At 39.7% G+C, this 13,676-nt stretch overlaps 1 protein-coding gene across 2 annotated transcripts; it reads left to right on the plus strand.

Moving 5' to 3' along the window:
- The first annotated feature begins 1,587 nt into the window (after positions 1 to 1,587).
- RFC3 (replication factor C subunit 3) lies at positions 1,588 to 13,138 on the plus strand. 2 transcript variants are annotated; one of them, XM_052812815.1, is made up of 9 exons: positions 1,588 to 1,753; positions 2,790 to 2,927; positions 4,115 to 4,182; positions 6,975 to 7,072; positions 8,608 to 8,789; positions 9,036 to 9,172; positions 9,297 to 9,395; positions 10,430 to 10,499; positions 12,208 to 13,138. In XM_052812815.1, exons 1-9 carry the CDS (start codon positions 1,667 to 1,669, stop codon positions 12,397 to 12,399), a joined length of 1,071 nt encoding a protein of 356 aa, XP_052668775.1. In that variant the 5' UTR covers positions 1,588 to 1,666; the 3' UTR covers positions 12,400 to 13,138. The 2 variants fall into 2 exon arrangements, with proteins under 2 accessions (XP_052668775.1, XP_052668776.1); XM_052812816.1 differs by lacking the exon at positions 1,588 to 1,753 and adding an exon at positions 1,983 to 2,152.
- Positions 13,139 to 13,676: the final 538 nt, after the last annotated feature.

The following is a 13,676-nucleotide window of genomic DNA, read 5'->3' on the forward strand; positions in this document are numbered from 1 at the left end:
TACATGTCTTCACTCCTCCTTGATCTCTTCAGGAGCTGAAAGTATCTAAAAGCCTACTGGACTGAGTCCTACTTAAGTCCTGCTTAAGTCTGACCTCATCCAAAAAGGATTTGTTTTCACTGGTACTTTCGAAAGCCTGGAGAATCTGTCAGAGCGCTTGCTGGAAGCTGACATGCGTTAGTAAAAACAGTATCTCTGGGGGCTGGAAAAACTGAGTAGGTTATAAGGAGCTATCACAGAAGTTGCAATTAAGTTAAGCATGACATTGATAGACACAAGAAGAGTAGCACATCACTCAGAAATTATTAAAAAGTCAGGCAAATGAGCAAAGGATCTGAAAAAGCTTATAAAGGCTAGTCATAAATATAGCTAACCAAAGAGAACACCAAAGGAAGTAATGGTCAAATTCGGAGATTACTCTGAAGAACAGCAGGTGCTGAGTGGAGAGAACAGCCACACATGAGTAACTGTAGACCCACAAAATGTAAATCTAGAAAATGGCAGAGGAACAGGTCACTTTGTGGTGCTGAGCAGAACAAAGGGACCCGACGGATAAGCGCCGGGCAGGATATCGCTGCAGCAGCTTTCACAGACTCAGTCGTGTACAAGGGCAGTGCTGACAAAGCAGTACAAGGTGAATTTGCTAATTCGTGGCAATCTGCAAATAAAACTGATTCATGAGTGTCTATGAGAGTAATGTAACTATTTTGTATAAACAGGTAACATGGTACTAACTGATATGCTCTCTCTTTGCCCCCACTAGGTTTATGCGATCTTTGTAACTTCAACGTCTAGGTTAACGAAGCTATTGCCTGCATTATGATTTTGAGTATGTGAAAAAATGTGAACACAGAGCCGATAAAACAGGAACAGTCACATGAACTTTTCATCTAATTGTATCATTCTCACAGAAATCATGCAAGCAAAAATATTAGCCTGACACACGCCAGACTACTCATGTGCATACCCGTGTTTTATTACTTCAAGAAATTCTACTTTCAAATAATATCATTTGTGCATGAGGCTTCATTTGTTAGGGCTACTACGCGAACCATAGTTTCTCTATTATATATGCATTCTGTATGTTCATAAAGCCACACAGACAGATGGACCTGGCGAATTCCCAGCGTTGATACACTGATTACGGGCAACCCATCGATTTATAATGAGGCTGCAAGGCCGGCGGGACCCCGGGACAAAGAACCCACGGACCGTACGTTCCCCTGACACCGACGACCGGCCATCTGCAGAGGTCAAGAGGCCGAAGGCAGACCCGTGAACCTTTCCACAGGCAGGGCGGGCAGGCCATGCCTGCCTGAAGGGATTTTTTCCTGTCAGCCCCTCGCCGCCTCGCTCGCCCTCTCCGGCTGCCCGGGCGTTGGGCCATCCCTGAGAGAGATCACCTCAGATCCCACCTCTCTGAGCTCAGGTGCCTTCTGCCCGCTCCGCCGCGGCAGCTCAGCCTGAAGAATCTGCCTGCGGTTCGTTAAAAATAACGAGTTTGCCACAGATAGCGAGAGATCTGCGGGGGGGGAAGGAGGGCGGGGCAGCAGCGCGTTTCCGCTCCCTCCGCTGAAGTTTGTCCCTTCGGCGGCCGCCGTACCGGCCGCTCCTCCCGCCATTACGGGCCGGGGCTGTGGCGGGCGGAGCGCGCTTTTCAACCGCCATGAGCCTGTGGGTGGACAAGTACCGGCCCGGTTCCCTCGGCAGGCTGGATTACCACCGCGAGCAAGCGGCGCAGCTCCGCAACCTGGTGAGGGGTTGCCCGGGACCGCCGTCCGCCCATCGGCGGCCTCCCTGGCGGGCTTTGCCCGCCGCGGCCTCCAGCCGCCTGAGGCGGCCCCGTCACCGGGTCCTCTCCTCTCCCCTCAGCGAGGATCTGCCAGGAGTCGGGATTCCGCGGCCCCGCAAGGCCTTTGCGTCCAAGGAAAAGGCTGCGAGGAAATGAGCGGCTTGGGATTGTTTTTTTTTCGGGAGTGATGCGGGTCTGTGTTTCTGGGCGGTTTTAGCTGAGAATGGTCAGTGTCCCCGAGAATAGGGCTTACCTTGTTTTACGTAAAGAGTTAGCCGCTGTTTTTTTAGGTGAGCAGCTGGGAATGAAAGTCAGGACTCTGTAATTGTTTGGATGTTAAAGGACTGCTTCCCCTGCCAGGTGCGCTGGCTTCTCTCTTCACTGGGCCGCTGGATTGATTCACTCCCTCAGTGTTAATGGCTGTTACATCTAACTAATGTAAATTCTGGCTGTGGGTTTTGGTCAGGTGTTCCCCAGGTCATGCTTTTTGGCTTTCCAAGAAACAAACTCCGAACTTCATTTAAATGCAGGCTACCTTTTACTTGTTTGCGCATATTCAAGGCTTGCATATGAAACAACAGTGTAATTATGTATATGCGTATATATCGTAATTATATGAGTGTGTATCTGCTTTAAACTTTGTTTTAATCCTTTTTACTGTGTGTTTGTGGCAGCTGTTACTCTAGAAATGGTGGAAAGCACGTAATGCTAGGGTGGTTTTCTGTTGTTTTTTGGGTTTGTTTTGTTGTTTGGTTTTAGGGGGTTTTTTTTGAGGGGTGAGGTGATCGGAGTTTAAAAGAGTTACATATGGTCTTCAGAAAAATATGATGTTCTATAGGAAATACGGCTGCAGGAATTCAGCAGTTCTAATTCTAGGTACTGTGTTGTGACTGAGCTGGAAAAGTAATTTCATGTAAACTTGAGTGAGAATGGAAAGATGGATATTCTCTTATAAGGCAAATATTGTAGCTAACTAACCTTGTTGATTTGTGTTCAGGTTCAGTGTGGTGACTTCCCTCATCTGTTGGTGTATGGACCATCAGGAGCTGGAAAAAAGACAAGAATAATGTGTTTGTTAAGGGAATTATATGGTGCGGGAGTGGAAAAGCTGAGGATTGAGCATCAGAGTATAACGGTAAAAAAAACATAAGTCTCTCATCTGCTGCAAAGTGATGTGGATATTTATATACTGATGCATTTCTCTTGTGAGGCCTTCATATTTATTTGAGTTTTAAAAAGAAATTTTTTTGCACTCAGTATCTTCAAGCTCTTTTATGTAATGAATCACACTGGTTTGGTTACATGAACAAATACTTTTGCCAGATGTTCTTGTTCCTTAGGTCTTCATGGGTGGGAGGATGTGGGGGGTTTTTGTTGCTTTCTGTGGCTGGCTGGTTGTTTTTGTGGGTTGTTTTTGTTTTTAGTTGTTTGTGTGTTTTCTTTTTTAAACAGGTTGGTTTGGACAATAGCATGGGTTGTGATAGACTAGTTCTCAATTAGATGTATAGAATTTCACTTGTCCCTAACCCTTATTTTAAAAATTATTATTACTGCTTTTTGCATATATATAAGTTTTCACTTGTCTCATTCTTATAGTGACAATTTCAGCATTAGCAAAAAAAAAATAATTTGCATTGTACCTGCCTTGGTCTTAGGCATTTAACTTTTTATTATTAAAAGGTTATATTATCCATTTGAAATCCTTGTTATGGAAGGCTTAACCAGCAAGGGGTGATCAAGCTTTATTGATAAGTGGGTTATTCAGTGCTTGCTTTTTAATTCTCAGTAGCGGAACAAATATAATACTTGGACTGGATGATAGAAATATAGGATATATTTAGCTGTTCAGACCCCAAATCAGTGGTGATATAAATAGTAGTGTTTTCTTTAAACAAAGTATAGACTTGAAAACTTTTGCCAAGAGAAGTAAACAGCCTCTTCAGGCTTGTCCAGAGGTTTTCCCTCCAAAACTTTTCTTTGGAGGGACAAAGTATCATTTATTTTGGACGGCTGATTCCAATAATGAGATTTCTTGTTGCAAAACTCAGTAACTGGAGTATGCGGTAATATGTACTACGTGTTGTTATAGTAATCGTTACTGTTGTTATTCTATAGGCTGGGTGATGTGCCAGTACTCCTTTTCTCCTTTGGGGATGGGGTTGGGGGGTAGGAGATGTGTAAGTCTAGTGTCTCAGCAGTTCTTTGATCTCTGAGGCTTTTGGTTTGCCTGTGATCCAGCCAGTTGTAGTCTGTAAGATAAATTTTTGCATCAGATTTTTGGAACGCTCTTTCTGAAATTTAATATACTTATTTTCTACATAGGCACCTTCTAAAAAGAAAATTGAAATTAGCACCATTGCAAGTAATTATCACCTTGAAGTTAACCCAAGGTAAGTAAGTGTATGGTAAAAGTGTCCCACTTCAAATGTAAGCCGCTGGTCATACTGCACGTGGTTTCGATCTGGGTATATAAGGGCCTGATTGTCCAATTTATTGCCCGAGCAAATTAGATAATGGTTTATGGGTTTGGACTGCAAATGGGAGCAGGGAGAGGATTTTTAACTGAACAGCTCTAAATCAACAAAAATTTGGATTGCTGTATACTAAAGACAGTAATGTTCTGCTTAACTAGCCACGTAAGCATGCTGATGTTGAGGACTGGGTAACAGAAACAATTCTGGATTCATAGATTTAACCATTTAAGTTGAAATAGAGAACTTTTATTGGAACCAACAGCCCCATATTTTTAGTTCTCTCACAAATACAAAACCAAAGTGATTTGAAAGTAAGCAAGGTTTACCCAGTAACTCTTTTGTTTGAGCATGGGAAAGAATACCACCACAAAATACTGGGAATCCTGTCATAAGTGAGGTCAGATGTTGATTTAAATGACAGAAGCTATAATGGTGTACTGTATGTCTTCTTTGACAGTTGTGAAATTGCTAGCGATAGTTCACTGACCCAAAGTAAATACTTATATTTACCTGAAACCTTTAATGTTGCTTTAAATCACATGAGAGTAAATGTCATTGTGCACTGGGAGGCTTTGGTTATGTTGGCTTTGTTGTCTGGGTTGCAATTATAAGACAATGTGTATCCTGAAGTAACTTTTAGCTTTGTGCTTATTGCTAACCCTTTTTCTCATGTTGCTCTGCGTTTTAGAAGCTCTTCTCATGTACCATGTCTCCTTTCAAAGCTTGTTCTGCAGCTAATCTCTGTGTATTGATTAGTGAATATCTGCTGGTATTCTAATACAGACCCAAATAATTAAAGCTGAGACTTTTATTGGTAATTAACTGTTTGAATCTGTTATTTTGGTGATTATAAAATGTGTGAGCATTCAATCTTCTGCTCTGATAACCTAATACTACTAATACGTCTTCTGTTACTTTCCGTAGAGTACTTTTAGCTTGAAACCTATAAAATAATTGTATTTTACTTTAACTATAAAAATCCTGAAAGTGTAGAACTGCTGTATTGGTTATTGTAAATAATAGTAGTGCTGAGTTTTGATTAAGAATTAATATATTGATTCATAGGCTTTAAGTGATCAAGCAATTGTCATGTTTATGTCTGACCAGACAGTGAACCTGCATGTGCTGTGTTATAGCTGGTGAAGTTTGATTGAATTATAATACTGTGAAAGCATGTTGTGCATCTTGAGTAACATGGAACATGAGAAATGGCTAACAGGGAAAGGAAATTAACTTCTGGGCAGGACTCTGTAGACATTGGATTTATTATGGAACTTTCTTAGGTAGAACTGTTCTTCTTCCTCCAAAAGGAGGATATTGTCTGAATTCCAAAGCGTTGTCTGCTGGTCACTTGACTAGCTTGGGTAGATGCTTTAAAATGGGTTCTCCTGAGTAACTGGGTAATAAAAGAATAAGGAACAATAAAAATTAAACATTTGTGTGGCAACTGCCTTTGTTCGTTGTTTTCCTGGAATGTCTGGTGTGGTCACATAATATCAAGGATAATCTTTCACCATGAAATTATAACTCTGGGTTTTCTGTTACTGCAGAGAATAATTTATGTTTTAAATATTAGGAAACTATTTTAATCACTTCGTTTCCAAAAACTGGCCTAGCTCTTAAGTAGAACCGGCTTGTTTCATTTTGCTTTCTGTTTTTTGCGCTGTAATCAAAGGTCTGCTCCCTTGCAGAAGGACAGATCTCCGCAGACAAAGTCAGCGTAGCCTATTCAACAGATTGTGAACTGTTGAGCTAATATGCTTCTGTCTGTTCTGCTGCTTTCTCCTTGACAAGAATGGGGAAGGTCTGGTTGAGTGGTGACTAGAACAGGACGGACAAATGCTTTTTCGTTTGCTTGCCAGTGAAATATTGCAGAGCTACTGCTGCCTCTGTGAAGGCAATAGTCTGGGGATGCTAAAGAGTGTGAGGTTTTTTTCTTCTTTTTCTTTGCTTTTTCAGTAATCTAGCTTGCAAGTCAATCCCCAGTGGTTGTCAAATCCGAGTCTAACTAGCTGAGCTACTAAGCAGGGGACTGAGAAAGCTGTGCAGTGCTACTGTAGGGGATAGTAAGGAGAAGAGGCAGGAGGAGATCTAGTATTTCCCCATGTTTTCCTGCCTTCTAAGAGGAAAAAAGCTAACCGTCTATGCTGTAATAGTATCTCAATATCAGTCTTTTACTAGTAACTCTTTGTAACGTCAGTGCATCTGGCATTCAATTTTACATTAAGCGTATAGGTTGTTCATAGCATAACATCTAGTTTTCAGGGGAAAAAACCCTATGCATTTACATCAGTCTTTTGAGTCGGGCATCCTATTATGTGGTTAGACTTAATTTTTCTGCCCATAACGGGTAAAAATGTTCACATTGTGTCTTTGCCCAAATTGTAGGGAGCGAAAGTTTATATTTCTCATACCAGAAAAATAAGTTCTATTTTAATGACTTAATAAAACATTTGACAATGGTTTCACTACCTCCCAATACAGTGCTACTAACCCAGCTGTGCCTGCATAAGCTTTGGGTTGTTTTTATTATTGGGAAGGTAACGTTCAACAAAGTATGTGTGTTGAGCGTAATTCTACCTCAACAGCTTCTGAATTCTTTTGGCATTCTCGTTCAGTCAGTTGACCAAGGGGCTGCTTAGGAGGATGTATTTTATATGCAATATAAAGTTGTTTTAAAAAAAGTTTTATTCAAACTCCTGGTACAGTGATGCAGGAAACAATGACCGCGTAGTAATTCAGGAACTCTTGAAGACAGTAGCGCAATCCCAACAGCTTGAGACAAGTACTCAACGAGATTTTAAAGGTGAGTAAAAACAGTTAAAACCAGCCAAAGTACTTTTTGAGCTTGTTTTTCAGAGATTTCTGCTGACTGTTTTGTTTGTACCTGTGTATTGCATGAGGGCACACACGAACCTTTCCCAGATTAAACAACCTCCCATTTTTCTTCCACTGTGGAAACATCTTGAGTGGTTAAATACTCAGTATGAGGTTGTCCTTTGTGTTGGTTTCTTAGGAGAACAGGGTGTAGTTGAATGACTGTGGCTGGACAGAGGGAGCTTGGATTCCTGCTGTCTTTTTCCCAAGTCTACCACTGAAATGCACTATAACTTAGTCTAGTGTTCTACGGTAGTAGTTACGTTATGAGCTACTGAGACTTAGTATTGAGTTGAGGGGCAGGATAGGCTTATGGCAAACAGTAGGTGTTAGCCACTTATTTGTAGCGTTTTGGGGGATGAGCTATCTTAGGCAGAAAGTTTAGAAGCATTTTATCCACAGCGTATGGAAGGATGCTGGGTAAGAAAATGAAGGCGGCTTTCATTGAATTTTCCAAGGCACATGTTGCTACAACTGGCTTATTTTTCCTCCCCATGACTAGAATGAAAGCAAAATCAGAACTATGTAACAAGAGATTGAAGGAGAGAGGAAATCTTGACAGATAGATTAGAGCAGAAATTAGTTGAAAATGGTCATGGATTTAGTTCTTTGTCTCGTTTTCCTCTCTGTTCTCAGGAAATGCTATATTTCACCTAAGCTGCTAGACACTGATTGGCTCTACCAGTTATTGATGTATATACCCTTAGAGCTCTAAGTATCTGGTAAGCTGGCTGGTTGTCTTAGGCAGCATATATGACCAGAAGAGAAATGGGAGAAGAGTAATGGGCTGACTTGTTCTCCAGGCTGTTCTCAGCTGGGCCATTCGGAGTACTGAAATGAGCCATCTATGAGTTGCCTATGGAGGAACCCGCAGAAGGTAGCTGGTTAGGTTAGCTGCTTCATATTAGGTGTCTCCTGATTGTTCTGAAGCATTTTTGAAATAAGTTTTTCTTTTTCTTTGAAAGACAATGGAAAGGTGCTGCAGCTACAATAACAAGGCAGCTTTCTACTACTCCTTTGTTAAGCTAAGATACTGGTTTTTTAAATATGAAATGGATTGAGGGGAGTCTTCAAGAAATTTTTGCTTTTTGATATGTCCTTATGCCATAAATTCTTTTGCATTTCTTACTTAAAAATGCCTTTAAAAATTTACTATACTAATTATCAAAGTGAAAGCTTCTACACCTACCTGGATTATTTCTTGGCATGAAGTGTTGCAGGCCCTGCTCTGAAGAAATTGACGTTCCAGAACATGAATATTGGATGTGAAGGAGCAGAAGATTATACAGTCAAAAAGGCATGCAGGTTGTCTTAATCTTTGTGTCCTGCTTGTGGAACCATGCTGCCTTTTTCTGCTTGTATCATTTATTTTGGTATTATCACTTGTATGTCAAAGTACTCATTTTCTTAGAAGGATTTGATATTAATTAAAAAAAACCCACTCTTTTTTTAATCCTTTTTCAGTGGTGCTGTTAACAGAAGTCGACAAACTCACTAAAGATGCTCAGCATGCTTTGCGAAGAACAATGGAGAAGTACATGGCGACCTGCAGGTTGATCCTGTGCTGCAACTCCATGTCAAAAATTATAGGACCTATTCAAAGCAGGTGCCTGGCCGTACGAGTGCCTGCTCCCAGCATTGAAGATGTATGTTGAAACAGAAGCAAGCATAAGTTATTTAAAACTTCTTACTGGAGAAGTTCTTGTTGTGGACTTATGAAATATTTTGCTTCCACAAAGTGATCTAGTTTTTCTTTGTGGTGGGTGACTTGTCAAGCATGTCGTATGAAAGACTGGTCCATCTCTGGTCCAGAAATGTTACAAGCAGGAGAATCTGTAGGTGCTAAACTGTTTGCTAAGTGTTGCACTCCCTGCTATCTGTTTTCCGTCTAGATCTGCCATGTCTTGTCCAGTGTGTGTAAGAAAGAAGGCCTGACTCTTCCTCAGGAGCTGGCTCAAAGGCTTGCAGAGAAATCTGGCAGGAATCTTCGGAAAGCACTACTTATGTGTGAGTCCTGCAGAGTACAACAGTAAGTCGCTGCTAAAAATTAATGTAATTTATACTCTCAGACACATAAGTGAACTTACTTCTGAGGCCTTGTTAGAATAGGTGAATGTTTGCTTTGATTTTAATTTTTTAAAAATATTATGTAGGTATCCATTTACTGCTGATCAAGACATTCCTGAGATGGACTGGGAAGTTTATTTGAGAGAAACTGCAAATGCTATTGTCAGTCAACAGACACCACAAAGGTAGGTAAATACACTTGCTTGCAGCTATAGATTGTTTTTGGTGTATTCTCAAACCTAAAAAAATGTTATATTTAAAAATGTGGCATCTTTACTCTAATTATGTGTAATTTTCTGGCATTTCTGCTGGAGCTGGTACTTTGCAGCCAGAGGAAGTGAGCTTTAAAATTACCAGAGGAGGCTGAATGAGCTTCAGGAACTTAAACTTGTTGGTTTTTGCTGTTGAAGCTTTGTAATCAAAAGTGAGCATAAGCTTAGTTGCTTGTTGTGCTCTCTTTCTCTTTTTATTTTGGGGGTGGTGGGGGCATGTGTTGGGGTGGGTTTTTTTGGTTTATTTAAGGCTTCTGTTTCAGCGTCTTTAGCATAACATGTCTTTGTAAAAGAACTGGAAATGAGAAATTGTTGCTTTTTTAAAGCACATTAGGAGGTGCCCCCTATATCCATCTTGGTGTCATATACATAGCCTGATCCTTTTAGTGTGTTCCATGTATTACATGAGATGTCACTTAAATTCTTGTATTTAATTTAAATGCTTGTAGGCTCTGGCCTCCTGGTATCACAGGTTGAGAAGTGATAACTGTGTTGCTTTCTGCCACCTAATCATCTTACCTGCTCTTGTAAACAATGAAGACAGAAAAACAGCATAAACAAATCTTGTGGTTCAACCAATTTTGTGGTGTCTTCTCGCTAGTCTTAAGCATGAGTAATAATTTAGATATGAAGAGGAATTAAAGGGAGACAAGCCTGAGACAAATTCTAATAGCCTTGTCGCTTCTAGATTAACTGAGACCATTGTAACTAGAGTATATGTAACTTACCTTACTGTTTTGTATAAAAGGTGATATGTAGCATTTGAAATGAAACTGACTGACTTGTGCAATGCTTTTGGGTTTAAAATACACAAACCCAAAACCAGAAAAAAACCTTTGCCTGGGTTGACTTTCTTTTTTTCCTGCAGCATATTTCACAAATAGTGAAATCGCCTTAGTATGCTTTGCGGACATACTTCTGATAATTTTGTGGTGTCTTTCCACCAGGCTTTTAGAGGTCCGTGGACGGCTTTATGAACTCCTGACACACTGCATTCCTCCTGAGATTATAATGAAGGTAATTCATCTATCTAGCTCCTAATTTGTTATAAATATTAACGCTATGACAGTCTCAATTTGAGTTTTTTTTTAAAAAAAAAAACCAAACAAACCACCACACCAAAACATCACAAATTATCCAAATATTGATGAAAAGCTGTTTCCTTTCCAAACAGACCTGAGTGACCAAAAGATACTTTTCTTTTGTGTTTCTTTCTACCAGAGTAACCAAAATAGTCCAGGTTATCACTCTGAAGCAGTAATTAAAGACCTTGTTCCTGCAAACACTGATACATAGCATTCACTTCTCATGATTCTCAGTTGATATACTAGACTGTTTAGTTAAGTTCATGTCTGAATATATTTGGGCATGATGGTTTTGGGTTGTGTAGGTTTTGGGGGCAGGAAGATTCTGTTCTCTAATTTGGAAAATGTAAATGTCTAGTTTATTTTTGTTGCAGGCTTTCTTGTTCACACCTCTGTTGAATTGTTTACTAAAACCTGTTCTGTGATCACAGAACAGCAGCATCATAGCTGAGTAAAAACAAAGGAGGACATGCTTTGTCCCCCTGAAGACTTCTCAGGCCAGTTTCTGTGTTGAAGTATAGACATACTTTATGGGCTAATTTTGATACAGTTTGTTTTCTTTTGTAAAAGTTTTGTTGTTATAAGTTCAATATTTGCATGTCCTAGTGGAGAAGTTTGCTGAAGGATGCTAGAGCAGCAGGCCTATTCAAGGATAGAAGTCATCTTGGGAGGAAGAAAAGCAAATGGGATGTGCATGTTTTTCAGGCAGGATGAAAGGATGCTGAAGACAATTAGAGCAGAACAAAGATTAAAGCTAATGTTTGCAACTTAGGCTAGGTGGACTCTCCCATCAGACACAATTACAAGATAATAAATTTCTTTTCACGTTAACTGATATCTGCTTTCTGACGGTTTTGGTAGTTAGATGTTTCTTTAGCCTTCCTTTCTTATGATAGGATAGTGGATCCTGCATTGCCCTGTTTGAGGACTGTTGTTGTCAAGCCAAAGGTGGATGTTCTCTACCCACTCCCTCTTCACAAACTTGAAATGGTGCAGAGATACTTCTCACTTAATCCCAACTGTTTTAATAGAGATGGATTTGCAATGATTTTATTGCTGTCTCAGATCTAAAATGCATTTTTGGTTTTACATGGCTGAAGTATTGTTGTAAAGTATTTTGTGTGTGTCTGCACATACATATGTACATAAATATAAACAGATAAATTTTAAATAAGCCCTTTCCTTGTTACTTATTAATGTTGTTTCTCTTTGTGCTTGATGCAGTCAAGACAGGAAGTAAGTGATTTTAATACACTTGCTATCATGGTAAAAATTCTCCCCAGGGTCATGTGCCTGCACGCAGTAGAGGTTATAGTACTTGGAGATGAGGTTAATTTATTTTCTTTATTAAGGCATAGGTAGTTTCAGTATATGATTTTTCCCATCTAAGAACACCATAGGTAACCTCTATTTTGACATGAGGAATTTATCTTGAAAGTAAGTTCTGAAGAGACATGGTTCCATGAATCTAGTTCTGTCAAATAGGTGGTGTAATGATTCTTCAATGTCTTTTCTGTTGGATCATGAATGAACTATTGGTCATAGCTTGGCTATTTTTGGAGAAATGAGGTTATTCTCTTAACAAAAAATACATAATTTTTCAAATACTGTCCTGTTGGTTTTTTTTTTTCCCCTTTTAGGGCCTCCTGACAGAACTTCTAAATAACTGTGATGGACAACTGAAAGGAGAAGTTGCACAGATGGCGGCCTTCTATGAACACCGCCTGCAACTGGGCAGCAAAGCCATTTATCATCTGGAAGCATTTGTTGCAAAGTTTATGGCAATTTACAAGAAGTTTATGGAGGATGGACTAGATGACATGATGTTCTAACTCTGATGCCCAAAGCAGTACACAGAATGTTGTGTCACGATGCCAGTAATGTTGCAAATGTTGTCTGCTTGTCCGTGCTTGGTTGCGTGTGGGTCTAGTTCAAAGTCAAATATTTTATTTTGCTATTAATATAAACCACAGTGAACTAAAGGAAAATGTTCAGTTTTAGAAACCAGATGGATGTTTGACAGCCACAAATCCATCTTTAGATCCATACAAAATACAGAGCCTTTCAGAAGGACAGGTTGCCTTGGAAGACATATAAGATGATTGCCGCTTTGCAGTATTTGTAAGTTGACATTAAGAGGAGAGAACATGGATGCTCCATGCTTGCTTTTTCATTGTTCATGGGCAAGGCTGTAAGCAAAAGGTGGTTTTTCCATGTTGTGGTAAGTTCCAGTTTGAGCATGTATGTTCTGCCTACTGATTTATATATCCCACTGTTTGTCTGGCTTTTATTTTAGCCACTCTGTTTTACATGGTGTGCTGACACAGAATGTTTTCTGGCTCTTATTTGTAAGCAGTATAAAGCAAGTCCACTTGCTGTCTGACACTTTTGGGTTCACCTCAACATTACATAATACTGTTCAGGTAAAGATTAGTCCTTTTGACTGTGGTTTAACCAAGGGTAAGGTTTCAACTTTTAACAAATATTCTTTCACCTCTTAAATTGATATGTGACTTTTTAAAAATGGCAAAATAAATTGTAAAAATATGAACAACAAATGAAATGCTGAAATAGTGTTTTACACTGTCTGTGACTACCTAGGTATGTGCATTCATTTGCTTTGATGAATTTGCTAGATTGTCTTTCAGAAAGGTGGGATATACCCCCGGCCATTGTAAGACTAAAGAGAGCCACTGAAGTTTAGAACAAACAAACAAAAAAAGAAAAAACCCAACCCCCCCAAAATAATAAAAAACCCAACCACCACCACCTATGCCACTTCATGCGGCAAGTCTTTCACACGTGTGTTATGGTACCCTAAAAATGACTAAATTCATGCCCTTTGTAACTGCGCTCTGCTAACTTAGGCTATTACTAGATAGTATTTAAAGTGAATTAAATACTGTTTCCCACCCCCACCCTTTTGTTTTTAGCAGGGAAGGGTTTAATATTTGGGGATTTTTTTTGTCAGAGCTAGTTATGCATAATGGCAGTTTTTTGGAAGCTAGGGCCCTCTCTCTAGTAACTGATAAAGAAAGAATCTCACTAGTTATTAACTCTGTCATCCCCTTTAAAATGTACAGAAGGTGACATTAGTCCTTAAAGAGGT

This window comes from Harpia harpyja, chromosome 17, assembly GCF_026419915.1.
Source record: "Harpia harpyja isolate bHarHar1 chromosome 17, bHarHar1 primary haplotype, whole genome shotgun sequence".
Lineage (NCBI taxonomy): Eukaryota > Metazoa > Chordata > Aves > Accipitriformes > Accipitridae > Harpia > Harpia harpyja.